Here is a 22,290-nt window from a genome sequence, read left to right on the forward strand (position 1 = left end):
CATAATCTAATTTGCACCCAATATACTTCTCCTCGATAAAATTTGGGGATACGCTCATGCGGATTCAACTATTTATATTAGAAATTCATGTGCTAAAAGCTTTCAATTTTCAAATAAACACCAAATGATTGGAGATTACTTTTTGTCTATAGACTTGTTCAATCATTTTTTCTGATCTATTGATCGAGGGCCAAGGCCCAAAAAGAAGACGTACTTGTTCAATTATTTTTTTTTAGGTCAAAATACTTGTTCAATTATTGCACCTTACATTCACATATACTTTATAAACTCGTGTGCCACATGTAAAACTGAGACAGTAAAACGTGATGCATGTTAACTGCTGATCTTAACTTTAATTTGTTCCTTTTACTCTTTTTTTTTTGTTGGATGATGGGAATGGGGATTTAAATAAATAAATAAAAAAGCAATGAATCAAAAGAGAACAATATTATTTAAGAGAAAGTATTATTAATTCTAAAAAGATGAGTACTACATTAATGACCCAGCAGGCAGATGACATAAAAGCTACAATAATTTAACTGGACTCCCCACGAGGGAGTCCCCGTGGACATAAACACCCACACTTTATTTTCCATGCTGATATATCACACTGCGGCCGAAAATTGCTTTTCCATCAATCTCACTTAACGCTGCAAATACAACAAAAAAAGAAAAAACAGATCATAAGTAACAAATCAGATTTATAGAAACTAATAACAAAAGGGCAATGCTTGGGTGCAACCCCAGGGGTGCCCATCCAACCCCTCTCCCAAAATTCTTGTTTGACAGTGCAGATCAAAATCAAAATCGTTCATGTTTTAAATTACTTATAAAAATTATTTTTGTAAAAAATTAATTCAATCAGAAATCGTTTGGTTATTTAACTATTACAGAATAAATAGATAGTTTAGTCAAAAAGCTACTTTTTAAATACATACCGTCCATTTATTTAATAATAGTTACATAATCAAAGAATTTCTGATTGAGTTAATTTTTTACAAAAATTGATCTTTAATAAGTGATCTGAAAAATAAACAATTTTGATTCTAAACTTGCACTAACAAGGATTTTTTGGGGATGGGGTGAATGCGCTGTGCATCCAAGTATTTTCTATAACAAAATATGGTGTCATTTTTCGTTGTCACCAAATCACAGTCTGAAACATGTATATGAACGTGTGAGACTGTGATTTGATGATAAGGAAGAAGGAGTCGAGTGTGAAATACGTACTTGGCACAGTTGGTGGAGGTGCTGATCTTGTAAGGAACATTGACACCACACTTGCCGGGAAGGCCAGCTGCAAGATCGGGCTTAAGTCCGGGAATGTTACCGGAAGCCTGTTTGAGGCAATTGCAAGTGGCCTGGCGGTCAGCGGTGGTCTTGGCCAAGCCGTTGAGGGTCCTAACTCCATTGCAGCAACCTGGAGTCACACCACCGACACCCCTCACGTAGTTTACGCATGGTGCAATGTTGCTGGACACTTGGCCACATGTTATTGCATGGACTATGGGCTCACCCACCACCATGCACAGCACCACAACCAGTGCAAGCTTGGTCACTGCAGAGCTAGCCATAACCACTGTATATGAGTGTTGGATCTGGGATCTAATAACTTTGATGATGTGGGAATTTGAGTAGTGAGTGGTAAAGTCAGTAGGGGAGTGGTGGTTTATATAGAGGAAGTGGGACTGTGAAACAAGTAGAGGACCCCAAAAAGTGTGTAAGTGTGTGTGTGTGTATATGGAGGGAGTCTGGTGGTAGTTGGACTCAATTTATTGCATTTGGTACCTATCAAATTCTAATATTTTGATTACAGTTGAGTCCCTTAAATGCTATTAAGCCCAGATTCAAACTTTATATATGGGCCTAACCTAATCACATTAAGCATCCGCGAGCTTCCCACCTACATGTGATAAAGAAAATTCCCCTGATCACCAATAAACAAAGAGAAATTCAAAAAGTTGTACAATTAATTAATTTATAGTTGGAAATTAACCATGGTGCATATTTTGTATTAATTTCGTGATTATTTTATTATATTCTGCAAATTCTGCATGTGTTAATTTCATGCCAATACCACTAATATATAATAAAAAAATCCCAATATGATGAACACCACATTTCGTGTAAATTTTGTTTTAGTTTTCACACTTGATTGATGCACCGATTGACGACACTATTTATCCAAAAGGGCAGAAGTACCTAGATATTGTTAATAGTGAATATGCATATTCACTATTAACCTTTTGACTGAAAAAATTTGTGGCACCTCAACCATATATATCTCTCTTCAAAATTGTAGGGGTCGGCCGGCAACCAGTTAGGTACATAATTAAGGCTGTGGTCCCATGAAAATAATGACCCTTGGTGCATGGTGAATGATTAATTTCCACGTTGCTTGCTCCACGTGGATTTGCAAGTACACCAGAATTCCTGTCCAAAAGCAGTTAAGGAGCTTGTTGCCATAATCTTGAGGGAAGGTAGCTCGTGATAGTCTAACTCTGTCTCACTCACACAGTCACAATTAATGACAAGTTTTTGTATGTTTGGTTCATATGTGATTTTACCCTTACAATATAAACACAAGTCTCATAGACATACATACCGTAAAGAGAAGGTAGATTAATTAGACATACATATTGTAAGAGGAGATAGATTCGACATACTGAATTACATAAGAGGAGGTCACATATGACTATAATACACACAACTGTTTCCTAATTTAAAAGCTTGCTTCTCAATTCCTATAAGCACGTTATTGAACTTTTGAACTTTCTTGTTATTTAAATAGGAGTAAAACAGAGGTAACATTTTGAACTTTTAAACTAATTTGTAAACCACTCTTTTACATTAATACTGAACTTTCATTTACTTATTTTGATTTATCTTTTGTAGATCTGTACTTAACAGCCATTTAATTCCTTTTTGTTTCTACATATAATATTTAAGGGAAGAATTACTCTTATTAATTGTGTATATATGCGATGCGCTAGTAAATTGTTCAATTAATATGGTCATTGAAGAACGAGAAGTACGTGGGCCAATTAAGATGGATGAGACGAAGTAGCCATATGAAAAGGCACATAATTACTAATTAAAAAGAGAGGCCTTTTGCAGATGCAGTTGTAAATGTTTGCATTAGCATATGAATATATCATAGACGCCAATGCTGGCGCCTCTTGCATACATGGTTATACTTTTTTTTTTTCTTTGGAGGAGAAATGATCAAATTTGGGAATAGAAGGAAAATTTTACGACCATTAATTCCAAAGGGATACTCCAACAACTGCCAGGTTAATTACGCTTGTTATGCATTTGACATTAACTTGGAACCGTTAGTTGAAATAATGAAGTTTCTTTTGATTATAATTTTAGCCTGATCTCGATATTATTCTGTAGTTAGAATATGACATATATATATATAGCTATAAATGATATAAAGTAAATTAATAAAAAAACCACAAAAAATTGTAAGTTTCACTTATAAACCCATTTAAAATATCTATTTATTTTTAAGCCACATGGGGTGACTTAAAATTAATTTTTTTTTATGATGCCGTATATATGTAAGACTATATATGTAAGTCTTACAGATATACACTTTCATTTGTTATAATACAATATGTAACTCTTGTAAAATTACACTTCATTTTGTTATAATATAATATGTAACTCTTGTAAAAATACACTTTATAATTTCATAAAATTATACTTTGTTGAATGATATAGTATTACTTTAAGGTTTAAGCCTTTAGAATTTAAGTTTTATGACTTCATATTTAAAGTTTTAGGGCTTTAGTCCTAAATTATAAAGACTATTATAAACCCTAATTAAGCTTTATTTAAATATTAATTTAACTAAAACTTGGGTATGATTGAGCTTGAATAGTATTGAATGCTCCATACTTGATTTTTCTTGAATTATGACTTAAAAATATTTTTTGTGACTTAAAAAGTTTATATATTAGGTTTAGGACTATAAAAAGTTGTATATTATGGCTTATTAATAAAGAAGTTTGCGTATGGGTTATCCCATGGAGGAACGTGAGCCTTCAAACCAAGAAATAAAAGAAAAAAAGATATATAAAACCGATGAGAATATATAACTCAGCAGCAGATAGATATATGTAAATTCCAGAAGATGGTAATACAACGTCACGCTGACTGATAAGTAAAACGACTCAAAACGACACTAGCTAGCTAGGTTATCAGTGGATGGACTCGCCAAAATGGAGCCCCAATCGCACCGACTCATTTCTTATTCTTTAACACGTACGTACGCAGGTAGCCTTATACTATCGCTAGCTGCTGCTGCATGCTCCATATATCCACGTACCTCACTTCACACTGCAACATATGCCAAAGAAAAAAGAAGTTAAACTATTACTTTAGAAAAAGAAGAATTAATTCTAATAAATTAATTAATAACATTTGCTTATAAGCGTTACATGCATATATGCATAAGATCGAATTTTAGAAATAATATACCTAGCACAGTTGGTGGAGGTGCTGATCTTGTAAGGAATGTTGACCTTACACAACTTAGGGAGGTTGGCAGCGAAGTTGGGGTTGATTCCAGTGATTTTGGCAGCGGCTGCTTTCAAGCAGTTGCAAGCAGCCCGGCGGTCTGGTGTTGTCTTTGCTGAGTTGACCATGTTTCCCACATTGCCACAGCACTGCCCGGTGGGAGACCCACCGTTCTTAAGGTAGACAAGGCATGGAGCAAGCTGGCCCTGAATCTGATTGCATGTCATCACTGCTTCACTCACTGCTATGCTAATGCACATCATCATTAGAACCACACAAACCACCTTAAGACTAGCCATTTTGTGTTACAATGTCGACCTTTTGCTGAGAGTCAGAGCTTGATTTGGGTTTTTGGTGAGTATGGGTGTTTAGAGTTGTTGGGGCATTAGAGTGTTTATATAGGGAGAAAAACTAGTGGGAATTAGTGGTTTTCTGTGTCCAAATTCAATTCTGGTCGTTTGATTTCAATGCATGGCCTGGACGCGTGCAGACCATCAAGACTACTCGAGGTGTCATGCATGCACTATGAACGATAAGCTCCCATTGAAAGATGTGGTGGATTATCAATTGAGAAAACCCTCAATTAATTTTGATAATTAAGCATATGGTATGTAATGTAACTATGTATACATTGTCAAAAATATTAAGTTAAGTGAAGTTGGGACGGCCACAAATTTTGTTGAGACTTCAAACTCAATGATCAAATAGTATCTTGTACGACGGGATTTTTACTTTTATTTACGTTGTAAAATTGGAATGATCGGATGGGATTTCATACATTGAAAATGAGTTGAGATTCTCACACTTTTATTTATACATTTGCACTCTTGTCATTAAATTTTATGCTTTTATTTACTCAATTTTGAAAGCGTGAAAAAAAAGTGTTAATGGAGAAAATTTGGATGTAAAAATCGTTGCCCTTGAAGTCTTGAAAAAATGAATATAAAAGCCTCTTTGGTATCCTACACAATTTTTTTTTTTTCAAAAATTAAGATTTTTTTTCTAGTTTGAGTTTTCAAAATTAATTTTAAAAATTTGAAAACTTGTTTGGTATGAAATTTGAAAACAATTTTTAAATTTAAAAAATAATGGTAAGTAAAGAAGAAGGAAGTGTAAAAAAAAAGTATAAAATAAAAGAAAAATAATGTTTTATCGCTTTTTAAAAAATGCATGTTTTTGAATTTTTTCTAAAAATTATTTTTAAAAATGATCTACCAAATATGTTTTTTTTGTTTAAAAAAAAAATAGTTTTTGAATAGAATATCAAATAACCCTAAAATTCTCACTCTTATATTATTTTTATTTTCAGCCTTAAAAAAAATTCTACTTATTTCAAATAATTAGGCAATATCAAAACAACCCAGCTGAGGCCGGTGTACGTTATATATGTTTATGTGTGGTTCATATTTATGACAAGCGTCCAAATTCTATTAACAGTGCAAGGTCGGTCGATCATCTGTGTTTGACAAAAGTCAAACCCACAGCCTAATAGGGGAGGTCGGTCACCTCACCCATTTGGGAATTGGATAATGATCAAGCTAGACTCAAGCTCTAATACAGAACAGGCCCTGTATAATTTGGCTACAGACTCGGGAGGTTATAGATTTTTTCCTATTTTCTTCTCCTTTTGTTGCTAAAATTAAGTAGGCTATATAATATGGTTTGAAAGGTTAAAACGATCCACCGGCTATTGAATAACGCACCTGCACTGCTGCACATTAATTATTGCTACTTTTTATGCTTGGTAGGTGAGAAAATTACTGCATTAATTGACACACTCAGAGATTTCCCCAACCCGGGTTCTTCTTCCCATGCCGTGTAGTTTGTGCAGATTCTAATTTTTTTTTTTTATGAGTAATACTTATTTTACGATCTAGTAAAAATCTATGCAATCAAATTTTATGTCCCGTTAACTATTTGTACATATATAATTATGTGAGATTCATATGAATTGAGTCTCACATTAATTTCGTGCATGTACTTAAAATGATTTTTTTTATGAAGGCAACTAATTTACTTAATTTGGCAATTTTATGATGTAGTATAATTTCCAAAAGCAAACATTGCAAAGACCATAAATTTGTCCAACCTTGTGGAGGATGCAAAATTAGGAGAAGAATTTCTAGAAGAAGCTAGCTAGGTTATTAATTGTCCTTGGTTTTTGCAAATTGGAACATATATAGGGATGCTTGAATAGTCATCGATCTCCACCGAGTCACGGTCACCACTACCAATATTGAATCTATTTCAATCCTCGATAATTTCGTATATATGGGTCAGTGTGCGATCTGTAAGTGAGTCGACCCCATTTACGTTGTGCCATACTTTGCCACCCAAATGCAGTGTAATTGAATGGGACGTTGTGGTCCAGACTCCCCCCACAGCTCCATATATATAATTCATATTTGGATTCTGGAACATCAACATGCACACGACAAAAGATTTCCATCAAACCCTCATATATATTTGATATATATCATCAAAAATTCATTCGGCGATGATATCATGAAAGTTTTTCTGCATTCACACAAGCCCGAGGAGTGAGGAATGGTATAAGGTTTAAGTACACCTTTTATTACCAGGCATCATGTAGTGCATGCTGTATGAACATTTTCTTCTCCTATAACTCTGTGAGGCATATCCTACATATATAGGATATAGCTATTGATTTCATTGTGTAGAAACAAACATTACTTAAGGAATTGGATATTATGTTTTGTCTTTTTTTCTTTTCTTTTTTAACAGTGTAATATAAATTTAAAAATTTATGTAATTTTATTTATACTTAACAAGTGTTGCAAGTTTATTTTATATATTAATCTCTACTTTTAGATGATAAATACATAATTAAAATCAAAAGCTAAGAATAAACAAATCAAGAAGAAACATTAAGCATATGACCCGTATTCTTATTTCTAAACCTGATTTTTTTCTTTAAAAGGAAATAAGTTAATAAATTTGATATGTATTTCTAAATTTAAATCTCTTTTCTCATATCGAAGAAAGTACTTCCATTTTTTCAGACAAAATTGTTTTTTTATTTTTGGAACAGATAGTACTTTCTTTTATAACAGCGAGACAAAGTACTTACCTTTTGAACGTGGCAACAAGGAACACAGGTTACACAGGTGTCGGTATATGAAGGATGAAGCTGGGGCCCATGGCAGTATAGAAACATTAAGGGTTTGCATTTGCGACATGTCGTACGCGTTTTTGTCTTTTCTGTGTGATTCGACGCGGTCTATTCTGTTTTTGTCTTGCCTGCCTCCCAACACCTCCATACAAGGCAATCAGAGAGTGGGGCCCACGGCCCATCGTCTCCGATTTGGTGCTATGCACTATGCAGTATTCTCATCTGTGGTTGTAAATTGAATTGAGCCAGCTTATATCGAAAATTTCCTCTGTTTGAGACTTTGAGGTTTGGAAATATTATCCAAATGAAATTATCAAAATTTTATTAAAACTTTTAAATATTATAGTTTAAATTTTTGACGAAATAAAAAAAAATTTCAAAAATTTCAAATTTTTAAACCTTATTTTCTTTGACTTATATAAGATGAGTATTATTATTTTTAATTATTTGACTTATATAATATGAGTATTATTATTTGCACACTTATTTTCTTTTTATTATACACCCTCTCTATTTAATTTGTAAAATAACTAATTTCACCCAATATCAAATGGCAATACAAGGGCAACATTTTTTTGTTTTTTGAAGATGTTTTAAAATAAAATAAAAAACTAAAAACTAAAAAACCAAAACTAGCCCCTTGTCGGGCTCCTACCACCGCTCTCGTCGCTGGCTATCAAGCCCTAAGCCGCCGGTGCCCTCATCTCTCTCTCTCTCTCTTCACATGTCTCTGTCAGACTGAAAGGGAGGTTGGTATGGTCGCCGTCCACTTTTTTAGTCTGGCAGAGACTTGCGAAGAAAGAGAAAGAGGAAGAGGGAAAGAGAAAGAAAGAGAGAGAGAGAGAGAGAGGGGAAAAGAGACATATAAAGAGAGAGAGGAGGAGGAGACGGTCCACCGCGCCGACAATGAGGATGGCGAAGTTCGAAAATGGGCGGGAGGATGCAAACAGGGCAGGCTTTGTTATTGAGTTTTCTTTTAACGGTAAAGGTTGGCCTATGTAAAAAAAAAAAAAGGATTTAATTTACATTTATATTATAGGGCTTTTCACGTACTTATGTATATATTGTAAATGAATGTTATTACTACCTACCACATACAAATTTCCTCTAATTGAACGGCAAGAGCCATTTTTTCTTCTATAAAAGCAGTCATTTGTAAATCGATTCACACATGTTGCCTTATAAATAAGGAATTAATGCTAATGATTTCTTTGCACCTATTGAATGGTTGAATAGGAACTTTTTTTGTAGTTGATTTTTTTAAATATTATTAAACTTATATTTAATTAGATGATACACCCTAGAAATAATCTATAAAAACAAATTCTCTATATATAGTGTGCAACTCACATGTGTTACGAGGCAAGTGGGTGGTGACACCGAGACAGAATCAAAAATTTGGCTGACGTAAATTAGTCTTTTTTTTATATTCTAAATTGTCGAAAATTCTTTCATGAGTTGTTCAACTTCAACATTATCATTTCATGCCTCATAAATCATAATTTTGGTTTATTATAAATTTGTTTCTTATTTACTGAGGAGTGGATATCCATTTAGGCATTGCCATGGAGATTTTGTATGTATTACTTTGAACACTCAAATATTGTAAAAAAAACATAAGTGGAAGAAGGTCAGAAAAAGTGACAAAAATTGATGGGTTGTATTGTTGGGAGAAAAAAAATAAAATGAAAAAGACATTGAAATGAAAAAAAAAATTTAAAAAAGGTTAATCATAATTATCATTATTACTCTAAATAACACATGTAATAAAGTGGTAACGGTGGTGAGCCAATTTGCTCTTTATATAATGATCTTTCATTAATTAGCATTTCCAATTAAATAGATTACTGACATAAACTTCATTTTATAGGTAATAGCCTAATAGGTTTGCGGACCACCGAAGAGAAAGTTTCAACTTTCAAGAGGATAGTGGGGCCTGTGGGGGAAAGTCTCTAATCCTTTGCTAAACCCAAAATCAGCAAAAATTACAGATGAAAGCCACCATGGGCTTTAACGGGCCTGTTTGGTATTTTATTAAAAAATTATTATTATTATTTTAAAATATAAAAAAAAAGTTTTAGTTAAAAAAAAATGTTTGGTAGACTATTTTTAAAAATAATTTTAAAAAAAATAAAAACATGTCTTTTTTAAAAATGATAAAACATTATTTTTTATTTTTTTTCACTTCCTTTTTTTCTTATTTGTCATTATTTTTTAAATTAAAAAATTATTTTTAAATTTTATACTAAATAAGTTTTCAAATTTTAAAAATTCACATTTAAAAAAAAATCTTAATTTTTTTTAAAAAAAGAATAAAATACCAAACGGCCCTTTCTTCCTTCAAAATTAATTAACATCTCTGCACAAAGTAAGAGGCTAAGAGCATCTTTTAATTACAAGCTCATCGATCTCATGCACGGTGATGGTGCAAGCAACACCAATATTATATTATTATAGTTAATTTCTTCTGCAAAGCACTTGCTCCCGTACAGACGTACAGTCGCACTTAATTATGAAAATTGAAAATCCTATCCACATATTTTGCACGCCTTTGGGTGCTTACCGTGCTTGCATATATATATATATATGCCGCAATTTCGTTCTTCTCTCTTAATTAATAGGTTGTACGTATATCGAATTAACCGACCATCAATTGAATTGGACATATATATTATAGCAAACTATGCATGTGTCTCCTTCTTGCGGATCGTAACTATGAATTAATTTATAGGCATAAATTTAATTTAGATATATAATTATATATATTATTTTAACAGAGTTTATGAACTTTAAAATATTTCAAAATATATACTCGATCTATTATCTAAATTGAAAAATTGACTTTCGTCCATTGATTCGTTGAGAAATCAGTTAAATGTTAGCTTGGATTTTGCTGACTAAGATTACTTGGCGACGTAGCGCTATCTCAGCAAACTTTTCCCGCAAAATGAGCGACACGGTGACACCTGTCCACCTAACCCCTGACACGGGCCCACAAACTCTTCATCTTTTTCTCGCTCGTCGAACACAGGAGAGAGATTTATATTTGAATTTGGAGGAAAACGTAATGTTTGGGACACTAAATGGTCAGGAGAGCGTTCGACGAGCAGTAAAGAGGTGATGGGTGTGTGGGTCCGTGTCAGGTGGACATGTGTCGCTCATTTGGGCGGGAAAAGTATGTTGAGTTGGCGTCACGTTGCCAATCAATCCCCGTTAGCAAAAGTCAAGCTAGCATTTAACTGATATCTTAATAAATCGATGGACATAAGTTCATTTTTTAATTTAAATAATAAATCGGGAGTATATTTGAAATATTTTAAAATTCATGAACCCCGTTGAAATGACATATATAGTTAAGTATCTAAATTGAATTAGGCTTAATTTATATGTATATATATATATATATATAATATACTATAGTAGCTCCAACTCCCTCTTCCTACCATCATAATTTGAGGTTAATTGGTCCCATCAACGGTTATATTCAGTCCATACTGTTGGCACAGTAGAAGTACGTACGTAGATGCTAAATTCTCCACCAAATATACAAGCTAGCTAGCAAAGAGGCCCTATTCATAACGAGAAAGACGTTTCAACATATTAATGAATGAGCTAGCTAGCTTTTTTTTAATTTGGATTAAGATTCAAGAGCTATCTTAAATAATTACTTAAAGATTTAAAAATTAATTTTCATACCTTATAACAAGCTACGAACTCCTCACATTCATTATTCTGCCCCCCAAAAGTGAAACAAACTCAGCATATGAAACCTACGTTATTTAAAGCTTAGCTAGCTCAAAAGTATTACTATATATTACGCCAGCTTCTCCATTCATTTCCACATGCAATCTCAGTGTTGAGTACGTGGAGCCAAACACACAGAGGAATTAAGCTAGTAGCTAGCAGCAGCAAAAGCTTCAGAGACTGTGGCAATGCCAGCTTGGGTGGTGAAGGCTCATGTTGAGTTTTTAGGGAGGGAATGGAACTTCGTGGATGTAGGCACTATAGTTATGCTTTCGGTTTTGCATGTCCTTGTTCTTTTAGCCCCATTTTACTTCGAGTGGGGTGCATTTTGGTTGGCCGTGGCACTCTATTTTGTCACGGGTGTAGGTGTCACTCTATCTTACCATAGGCAACTATCTCACCGGAGTTTTAAGCTTCCCAAATGGCTCGAATACTTTTTTGCCTATTGCGGGGTTCTCGCACTTCAGGTTTGTTTGTGATAATTAAATTTAATTTTGTGGCCTTTTTGTTATTTTTATATTAATTTTTGTGGAAAATATTGTATTGACTCTTGTTTTTGGTTCTCAGGGAAGTCCAATTGAATGGGCGAGCACACATAGGCATCACCATCAGTTCACTGACACACAGAACGACCCTCATAGTCCCATCAAGGGGTTTTGGTTCAGTCACATTGGTTGGCTCTTCGATTATCGTGCTCGATTTGGAAGTGTATAAAACTATCTCATTCGAATATGAAAAAAAAATTTTGATGATACTTCAGCTGTAACTATAACAGTTCGTTCATAATTTTCTTATTTATCATCGTAAATATGTCATGGAAAAAGATAAACGCCAATCAATTGATGAAATTTTTTTCCTTGAAACCAATATTGATTGCATTAAATAAACTTTTATACTCGATAATTTTGCAGTATGATGGACGACTAAACAACGTTGGAGATTTGAAAAGGCAGCCGTTTTATAGATTTCTTCATTCCACGTACCCGCTTCACACAATTGGTCTTGGAGTTCTATTGTATGCCTTAGGAGGACTACCCTATTTGGTTTGGGCCTTGGTAAAACTGCTCAACTGTTTTCTTTGAAAGGCTAGCTTGTTGAGATTTAAAAAAACAAAAAAACAAAAACGGTGCAAAATCTCTAGTCAATCATGGTCACTTTAGTGTTAACCCTTTCAAATGGTCTTGTTTTTTTTTGCACTTAGTTGGCCTTTCTTTCTTTGCAGGGTGTGAGGACGACGGCTTTTCAACATGCTACCTTTGCATTAAATTCATTTTGTCACACATGGGGAAAGCAAGTATGGGATACCGGTGATTCGTCTAAAAACAACTGGTATATTATGTAGCTTCTATATATGCACTCTAATTTATGTATGTATATGTGTTGCATGGAAAATATTTTCTAATATATAAGTAGTAGTCAATGTAAATATAATGAATTTTAATTATTTAGGGTATTTGGAGTGTTCACACTTGGAGACGGTTGGCACAATAACCACCATGCTTTTGAGTACTCAGCTCGACATGGCTTCGAATGGTGGGAGGTTGATCTTACTTGGTATGTGATAAGATTTCTTGAAGTTGTTGGTTTGGCAACAGACGTCAAACGCCCAAACGAGACTGAGAAGAAACGAAAAGCTTTATATCAGAAACTCAACGAGGGAAAGCTTGGAACAGATTAAACTTGATCGAATGGCAATGAAATTATGGAAACCCAATTTAGGCTATGAACGTACACTTTCACTACGCTTTTCAACAAAGCTTTTGTAAAATAAGATGCATATATAGATTATACACTATAATAGGTGGGGTCCATTGTGGTGTGGTTGACCTGCACATAAATTCTTTTGGGGTGTCAAGTTGTGTTCAAATAAACAGTGTGTAATACTGTAATCATAACAATATTATGTGCTTTTTTTTTAAGGAATACTACAATAATTAATCTCTTTGTGCTTTCTTCATATGTATATTCACTAGTGTGTGGCCATTGGTCATGCCAAACTTGTTTACTGTTGAAGCTTCACGTTCATTGTCGACTACACATAAAAGAACAGAAAAAAGTACAACGATATTGCATCCACACATGAGTCGTACACACAAAAATAGAGCAAATTAAGTCTACATCCTAAATTAATGACATCTAAGAAGGATTCGTCCCCTCTCTGATCTTACTGGAGCTTTTAATCTTAACTCTTAAGCAATGAGCATCCACTTCATGTCATGAGCCTAAAAATAGGTTTTCATCTATATTAACTATATTAATTCTACCAACACAACGTGGTTCTAATTCACTTGTTTCATTATTAATTATTTCATTTTTCACAGACGCTGTCTCTCTCTCTCTCTCTCTCTCTCTCTCTCTCTCTCTCTCTCTCTCTCTCTCTCTCTCTCTCTCTCTCTCTCTCTCTTCCTGTTTTTACGACTGTGGAGTGGTAGGGTGACAAGTACATGTTTGTCACCAATTGCTTACACTTGCCAACCTCTCACCGCATGGAAAAAGAGAGAGAGGGAAAACATTTGAACTCAAAGACAACATAGTTAAAAATTGATAAATTATAATTTATACCAAAAAAAAACATGTAACTTTTTGCCGCCCGATCTGAAGTGGACGCTCAAGATTGAATACAGGTAACATTTGGAGACAAATGCTTCAGAGAGGACCTTATCCATCTAAGAAGCCCAATAGAATAAAGGCCCAAAATCTCAATTTCAGAATGGAAAATCATATCAAAGTTTACCCAATAATTTTCAATAATATAGGATTCTGGCCCAATTCAGCCCAAACGTGGGTAGCTGAAGGGATTTTGTGGCCCAATTCACAATTTGGGTTTATTATGCATCCAAATATCCAAATTAGCTTCAATATATGTACTCCAATACACTTTTAATAAACCATCTGTTATGATTCTAAAGCCCAATAAAGGCCTTAAGTTGAGATTATTGTTCATTCAATATAATTTGATATCTATCTATTTATAAAAAAATATTATACGTATAAATATATATCTAATTTGATTGCAAGGCTCATCTTCTAGAAAAATTATTATATGTAACCGTAACACCACGTAACATAATAACGTGGTGTTACCAATCTACTAAAATTATAACACGTGAACGATTTTAAGGATTTTTCCTAGATTTTAGGGTTTTAAAAATTAATTATTATACACGTGTTATAATTTGAGTGGATTGGTAACATCACGTTGTCATGCCGCGTAGTGTTACAGTCACACACAATAATTTCTCCACCTTCTAAGACCTCATTTTAATTTAACTGGAAACATAAATTTATTAGAAACTGCAACTAATTAATATAATAAATTACTCCCAAGTTCAGTACTTGAAAGTTTTTTAAATGAAAATTCAGCCAAGTAAAAAATTAAGTCAAAGCCTAATTTATTCACGTGCACAGGCCTGAACGTAAAAAACAAGCTACCGAGCGCTCATGGTACTCTTGCCGAGAGCTCAGCAGATACAGATAAGGATGCATTTGCAAATTTTAGATTGCAGATGCATCTATTTTATGTTGTAAATGCATTTTTTTTAGATTGCAGATATAATTTTTTAAGTTGTAGATGCATATTTTGGGTTGCAGATTGCAACCGTTGATCGCTATTCTTGCCGAGTGTTTGGTAGAATAGATTGGACTTCTACTTAAGTTTTGGGATGACTGGACCCTAGCTTATTTTTTTTTTCTCATTTTGAACTTCTACTTAAAGCACCCTTAATAAAGTGGAGTAACATGTACACCCCATACAAATTATAGGATGCAACTTAAAAGTAGCTGATAATAGATGAAAAGGATCGTGATTTTATATTTTGTAAACTGGTGTCTCCAACTCAGATTTTAAAGGAGTTTAATGGATTTTAAAATCCATAGAATCTATCAAAATCCAAAAGAATTGGGTGGAATTCTTATGGAATTTGTTATGTGTAAAAAATGCATTCAAATCCAACCAAATCCATCTAAATCCATTAAAATCCTTCACTTAATGAAATCCATGACTTTTTGAGGACACCTGGATTTCATTGGAATCCATTAAAATCTGAATTGGGGACACCTAAACTTCATTGGAATCCATTAAAATCTAAATTGAGGACACCTAAATTTCATTAGACTTTTAAAATCCAATGAAATCTAAGTTGGGGACACCCCCTAAGACTACAGATTTTTAGTGTGAGATAGTCTTAACAAGGCTTGCCGCACAGGCCACAACATACATATCCCTCCTAGCAAGAATCGTTATTGGGTCGGCCAGCCGGTCAACCAATCAATCTATTCTTAATGTGACTCAACCCTCCAACAATTAGTACACGTCAGTTTCCTTGTGCTTGAAGGTCCAACCTATTTTGTGGTTCGTCATTGTTCATGCTTTTCTCAAACTCCCCCACCCCACTAAACAAAGGATCCTTAAATAAATTATCATCCCAAAATCGTATTTGGGGTAGACATTTTGACATTAGCTACTTAAGGGTTTATGATTTGGTCAAACCAGCTTCTGGGTTTAGAGAAAGATTAAATGCTAAGTCGAATTGAAAGTAATTAAGCTAAATGAGTTGGGGTTGGGTCCATGACATCAAGGAGGGCCCAACATATAACATTTTGCATGTGCATATGATAATGTATATGATCGGTGAATTGAATGAACCATTTAGTTTGGCAGTTCGGGGAGGTCCAAAGTTTAAGTGACAACCGAAAACTTACTCTGTTTTCATGGAAAGGGTCATGGCCACGCCCACCACCCCCAACCATTCGTTTCAATGCTCCACCAGTACTCTATCACTCACTCCCTTCCTCTTCCTTCCTATATATACACATGGTCTCCCTTTCAAACACACACACAAACAAATAAGTGTCAATAAGATCAACAATGGCTATGAGAGCAATGCAGATCCTGCAATTTCTCTTCTTTCTAGTGCTCCTACACTTGCGCCTTCAAGTCACTCATGGTAACTATGGTGAATGGCAGACTGCCCATGCAACATTTTATGGTGGTAGTGATGCTTCTGGCACAATGGGTAAGCTAGAAATTATCAATTCTTTATATTTCCATGAACAAAAAAAAGTATCTTCAATTAGTAGTTTCGATTGACAGTCTAATAATATAACATAATAGATGGTTTAAAGTTTTCATGATTATAATGACAGGAGGTGCTTGTGGGTATGGAAACTTGTACAGCCAGGGGTATGGGACAAGCACTGCAGCTCTAAGCACCACTCTCTACAACAGTGGTTTGAGCTGCGGAGCATGTTACGAATTACAATGCAACCGTGTTCATGACCCCAAATGGTGCCTGCCTGGTGTCATCACTGTCACAGCCACCAACTTCTGTCCCCCTAACAATGCTTTGTCCAATGACAATGGCGGCTGGTGCAATCCTCCGCTCGAACACTTCGATTTGGCTGAGCCTGCTTTTTTGCAGATTGCAGAATATCGTGCCGGGATTGTCCCTGTACTCTTTAGAAGGTAAACAATATCGATCAAATCTAGTCCAATTCTGAAGAATAAAATAATCCAATACTTGGTTAGATGTTTTATTGTGTTGGTTTTGGTGACAGGGTTCCATGTGCGAAGAAAGGAGGCATAAGGTTCACCATCAATGGCCACTCCTACTTCAACTTGGTGTTGATCACAAATGTTGGGGGTGCAGGGGATGTCCAAACAGTGTCTATCAAGGGGTCTAGGACAGGTTGGATGCCCATGTCAAGAAACTGGGGGCAAAATTGGCAGAGCAACTCCTACCTCAATGGCCAGAGCCTCTCCTTCAAAGTCACCACCAGCGACGGACGCACACTCACCAACTACGATGTTGCCCCTGCAGGTTGGCAATTTGGACAGACTTTTGAAGGTGATCAGTTATAGATGATTCCTGGAGAACAATGGTTTCTAACGAAAACTTGTTTTCATAAATTATGCATAAGACTGTTTTGCATGGTTGATTTTGTAAAACAAAGTTATAGATGTGGCTTTGATAATGTAAAGTGGATTTTTGTATACCCGCATAAGTGAGTCCCACACAAATAAATCTCACCGCTACTGCCAGAATAATAGACAATTAGACAAGATGGTCAAGTTGAAATGGTACAAAAAGGATACTTTGATCATTTATGAGAAAGTGGGTAACTTTCCTCCTGAAAGCAGACAAGAAACCAAGAAAAGGATAATTCACTTGATTATGGTTCAAGAAAAAGAACGAAGTAAGTGATGTATATGGTTAATGGTTTCATCAAACTAACTTGTATTAAAAATTACTTATAAACACATTTCAAGAGGCAGCATCTACTCACTCCATCATAATAATTGGCGTTTACCCTGCACTAAAGAAACTCAACTGAATTGGCCAAAAAAAATGCAACAACCCTGATGTGTCCAAAACCACCCCACCCCACAACACATCCTCTTCTTACTTGGTCCATCACACAGCCAAAGTTTACGCGAATGATGAAAATGAAAAGACACTGCCTCTTACCTAACAAAAACCAGCGCTGCACATCATGATGTAAATGCAGACTCAATAGTTTAACAACGAGTATTTCACTCTTATAACAATTTTTCCTCTCTCCACACCAAGCTTTCCACCAGTTACCAACCAATGACCTGGATGATCTTGTGGCCCCTTGCTCATCTCAGACATGTCCACAAATTTTACCAACTTGTTGCCCGCAACACGTTCTCTTGAACCTGAACTTGAGTCACCAGAATTGGCATTTAAACCAATGGATTTCACTTTCTTTGACTTTTCATTTGGGATATGATCCCACAAAGATCTTCGTATAGTGCAGCCTGGAAGCTTAGAATACAATAGCTTCATGTACAAGACATTTCTCGATCCAAAATCCCACACTCCAAGCTGAGCTCCAGTTACGACGTAAACACCAGAGAGGTCACCTATGAATGTTTCGGAGTTCACAATAGGTGCAGTGCTCACATGAGAGAAGTTTTTCCATTTCACTGGCTCAAACCATCGGCTATCTTGCTCCTCAGGTCCTTGCCACTTGGGAGCACCAATTGCCACATGGGTGTCCCAATATGGTAGAAGGATCTTTGGAAGCGATGCCAAGTGTTGAAGATGGATACAAAGCCGATTCTGCTTGCTTCCTTCTAAACATAACCGTAAGCCTGTCACTGGCTTCCGTCCAACAGTTATCTGCACATAGAATTTTTTTTTTCTGAAATGGATCACATGAAATAACCCAGGATGGTACTTTGGACAACTAATGTTTTATGCCATTGAATCATGAATCAAACTCAGAATAAGTCATCGCAAAATAAACAAATGGGTCATCTAGTGAGGTATCATTCATCAGGTTCTGAGTGACCATTTAGGCATCTCAAGGACATGATAGCCCACCACTGCGTTTTACATGAACATTTTTTTATAGGAAGTTTACATGAGCATTTTGAAGAAATAAATTATAAGCGCTTATGTATTCATCATGTCAATTAAGCTGCTTGAAATTTGCCACTTTGCCCTCAGATCTCATTCAATTGCTAAGGGAGGTGGATGGCATTGGATTAGGTGTTGAGTTCAGATCTAGTGCAATTCAGGACCCCTCATCTCCCAGATTAAAAAAGAAAAAAATACAAAATGAGAAAATGTTTGTCTCATTCTGTCCACAGACATGTACAAGCCTCCCAAAGGGTGGAAGAGCTATGTGAAGAGATTATTGACTTTTATTTTTTATCGGAGAATTGATTATTGATAGCAACCAAAAAGTTCTTACCTGTTCTTGGCTGACATAAAGTTTTTGCCCCATTATGCTGAATTGCAAAGATGGGCAAACAGGTTCCTTTCTTTGGTGGCCAAGATTCCTGTCATATACAGGAGCCCATATTCTAGGAATCTGAAACTCTAGAAAATATCTCAGTTCTTCTATTGGAGGCTTATCTGCAAGACAAATTTAACTACAGTTAGCAGGACTATTTAATTGCTAATGATAAAGCACATTACAGGAAAACAATTCTAATCCATGTATGATGAAGCTCAGTTGTCTTACATTCAAGATAAAGACCAATAGCTTGGATAAGGTGCTCCTTTCCAGTTACCCCATCAAGGAGAGCTGTTATAGGAAAAAATTTCATCTCAATTACGTCTGGAGAGGACCGGACAGTTGTTGCCCATTGGCTGTGGTTCTGTTCCAGATCGTCTCCTCCCCTTCTCCGGAAAATGACCGTGACATCCTGCATCAATAATAATTCAAGGTAAATTAATTCTAGTTTAAGGTGGTACAGCCATTCCTGGAAAGCAGCAGTCAATAATGATAAATCACATACAGAGGTAACACAACTTGGGAGCAAAGGCAATTAAATGTTCATAGGTATGCCAAATTAAGGGTTCATGAAGCTTAATCTGTACTTTATATATATTTAAGAAATGGTCAATAAATAACATGCAAGGAAAAGGAAAAGGAAAATTGAGGCTCGGAGACAGAAGAAGCAATCATATATTTTTCAGTTCCAATTATTTTTTATAACCAAAAAATAGAGGAAAAAAAAAAAAGAGAGAACAAATACAACAAAAATAATCAAGTAGAATAGAGATACTACACATAAATTATCAATACTTGTTACATACTTCTTTCCCAGCAAGATATGGTGCACTGGAGGGTTGAGGGTATACCCCTTGACTATTGAATAAACCAGGATCAACTCCCTGAAATATACAATAATAATATTCAGATAATTAGAAATTAAATTTCAAGTAACAAAATAAGGAACCTATAAAAATAAAAAATAAAAGAAACAAAGCAGAACAAACCTTATCCTTGAATTTCATTGGACCTGAACTTCTATTGCTTTCTGTGTCTGAGAACCTCTGGTTTCCAATATCCTGGACATAGTTCTTGATCTCCATGGTTGACAAAGGAGAAGGCTGGTGTTGTTTAACGTAAATTACATCTTTTCCACCAATAGTTACAGATGTTATCACATGAGTCCCAAAATTTTCAATAAAGCTGTCAAGAAAGAGTAACCAATAATTAGGGATCATTTGAAACTACTTCATCACTATTTTCCAACTAAAGTTATACATATTGATTTATACCTTGCCAATGAAGTTGGATCCCAACAATTCGGGACAGCATGTTTCACGTTTTCCTGCAACACTATTGGGGATTTTAAAAGCTGGACCTTAGCGAGTGGAACATAGAATCCATCTACAGAAAGGGTCTTTGTGGCTGCAGCATCAATATGCTTTGAACCAGTGAAGCTAAATGCAGAATTGAAACTCCCAATAGGAAAGCCTTCAGATATATTAGACTTTTGATTAAAGTACTCAACCATCTGCAATCATTCACCATGAGGATTATGTTAAATAACAATGCATTGGAAGTATTTATGATATTCATTCTATTCATCATTCTTAATGCTAAGTAAATTTGTTAAGAGATGCTCTCTCTCTCTCTCTCTCTCTCTCTCTCTCTCTCACACACACACAAACATGCACACAGTTCAAGGTAGCCACAGCCTTTTAGAAAATGAAATGGACATACAGATGTATGCCTCAGTAACACTCAAACATCAAAGGTGCTGCTTTACTAATGAAACTTAAAACTTGATCCTGAGTTCGGCTGGTAAACTGGCTCAAACAAGTACCTAACAAGCTGAGCTTGAACATTGATGAATGGTTCATCTGTTTTTTAGTCCAGTACAGTCAAAAGACTAAAATAATGGAGTTATAAGAGTTATTCTACCTATGAGGAAAAGAATGTTATAAAATATTTTTACCAGACATGAACCAAGGAAGAACACAAAACATGGAGCCATTTGGAGCAGAGTATTTTCCATGCCTTTAAATGGGTCCAAGATTTTTCAAAACAAATATACCTAGAAAGTTTCAATCAATTTGCTCCTGCAACTCCTCAGTGCTGACTATCCAATTTCATGGCATATTTCTCTATCTGAACAATCAATCTTAGTAGCTCAGCAGTTATCCACTTTCCTCACCATCACAACACAGTAAGATGTTTGCAATCTAAACCCAATTCACAAGCTCCTGAACCCTAACCTTAAACCATCTACAACATGCAGAAACTCACTACACCCTTAAAGAATTAGAGAGAAGGAAGCCATAAGCATACCTCATTGAAGCTGCAGACTCCAGAACTCTGACGCTCATTGGACCCCTGAAAGTGCTTGATATCCCTGGAAACATTGGGCACAACTATATCATCATAAAGCCAGAGATCCCTGGTGTGCTCCTCATCAACCTCTATTATCCTAGACCCTGCCACTCCCTTACAGTAGAGCAACCTTGTATCGAAGTTCACGTCGAAGCCTCTTCCTAATGCCTGTACGGAGCTCACAGCAGTGTGCAAAGCTGCCACATTTTCCCCCATTTCTCATCACAATACAGTGTAACCCTTTCACTCTTTATCTGATTCAGTAGCAGAAACAGCTGGGTAAGCTGACCCAAACCCAAACCCAAAACCCAGTTCCCTGTTTGGATTGTTGAGCTCAATTACGAGAACCCAATTGGAAACTTTCCCGGAAACCCACAAGAAACTGAGTAATCATAACATTTTCAGTACTGAATTCTTGAAGATTTCTCTGTTCAGTCATTTTCTCAAGCTCAAGATTTGTTCTTGACCAATCTCCTCTCTCTCTCTCTCTCTCTCTCTCTCTCTGTTCCTCGGTAAGTTGACTAAGAGAAATCTTTGAAAGAGATTCGCATCGATAAGTTCATGAACCTCAATCTGTATCTCCTCCTCTGGATCTCAAATCCATGGAAGATTATCCAATCTCTCTCTTTCTCTATATTTCTCTCCACAATTTTCTCTGTAAATTTCGGTCTCTACAATGTACTTTTCTACCAGCTTTGCGAGTTACAACAAAGAGACATTGACTTGGAGTATTTATTTTCTCACATAAATGTGTGCGCGCTGAACGT

The 22,290-nt window shown here is 35.4% G+C and overlaps 4 protein-coding genes and 1 pseudogene across 4 annotated transcripts; 2 read left to right on the forward strand and 3 right to left on the reverse strand.

Moving 5' to 3' along the window:
• Nucleotides 1–428: 428 nt before the first annotated feature.
• LOC147281312 (non-specific lipid-transfer protein 1-like) lies at nt 429–1,659 on the reverse strand. The gene is made up of 2 exons (XM_086246944.1): nt 1,231–1,659; nt 429–650 (listed from the first exon to the last, which is right to left on the reverse strand). Exons 1-2 carry the CDS (start codon nt 1,572–1,574, stop codon nt 641–643), a joined length of 354 nt encoding a protein of 117 aa, XP_086103070.1. The 5' UTR covers nt 1,575–1,659; the 3' UTR covers nt 429–640.
• Nucleotides 1,660–4,337: 2,678 nt separating this feature from the next.
• Nucleotides 4,338–4,826, reverse strand: LOC147281313 (non-specific lipid-transfer protein 1 pseudogene; annotated as a pseudogene).
• Nucleotides 4,827–11,592: 6,766 nt separating this feature from the next.
• Nucleotides 11,593–17,875, forward strand: LOC147281314 (palmitoyl-monogalactosyldiacylglycerol delta-7 desaturase, chloroplastic-like). The gene is made up of 6 exons (XM_086246059.1): nt 11,593–11,871; nt 11,972–12,112; nt 12,316–12,459; nt 12,627–12,733; nt 12,854–13,042; nt 17,797–17,875. Exons 1-6 carry the CDS (start codon nt 11,593–11,595, stop codon nt 17,873–17,875), a joined length of 939 nt encoding a protein of 312 aa, XP_086102185.1.
• On the forward strand, nt 16,254–17,484 carry LOC147281315 (expansin-A4-like). Its single transcript, XM_086246060.1, has 3 exons — nt 16,254–16,419; nt 16,550–16,868; nt 16,961–17,484. Exons 1-3 carry the CDS (start codon nt 16,272–16,274, stop codon nt 17,262–17,264), a joined length of 771 nt encoding a protein of 256 aa, XP_086102186.1. The 5' UTR covers nt 16,254–16,271; the 3' UTR covers nt 17,265–17,484.
• Nucleotides 17,610–22,226, reverse strand: LOC147281316 (MACPF domain-containing protein CAD1-like). Its single transcript, XM_086246058.1, has 7 exons — nt 21,482–22,226; nt 20,446–20,684; nt 20,161–20,356; nt 19,978–20,055; nt 19,400–19,583; nt 19,127–19,290; nt 17,610–18,549 (listed from the first exon to the last, which is right to left on the reverse strand). Exons 1-7 carry the CDS (start codon nt 21,737–21,739, stop codon nt 17,914–17,916), a joined length of 1,755 nt encoding a protein of 584 aa, XP_086102184.1. The 5' UTR covers nt 21,740–22,226; the 3' UTR covers nt 17,610–17,913.
• Between the last annotated feature and the right edge of the window lie 64 nt (nt 22,227–22,290).

Source organism: Dryas octopetala, chromosome 6, assembly GCF_963921425.1.
Source record: "Dryas octopetala chromosome 6, drDryOcto1.1, whole genome shotgun sequence".
Classification (NCBI taxonomy): Eukaryota; Viridiplantae; Streptophyta; class Magnoliopsida; order Rosales; family Rosaceae; genus Dryas; species Dryas octopetala.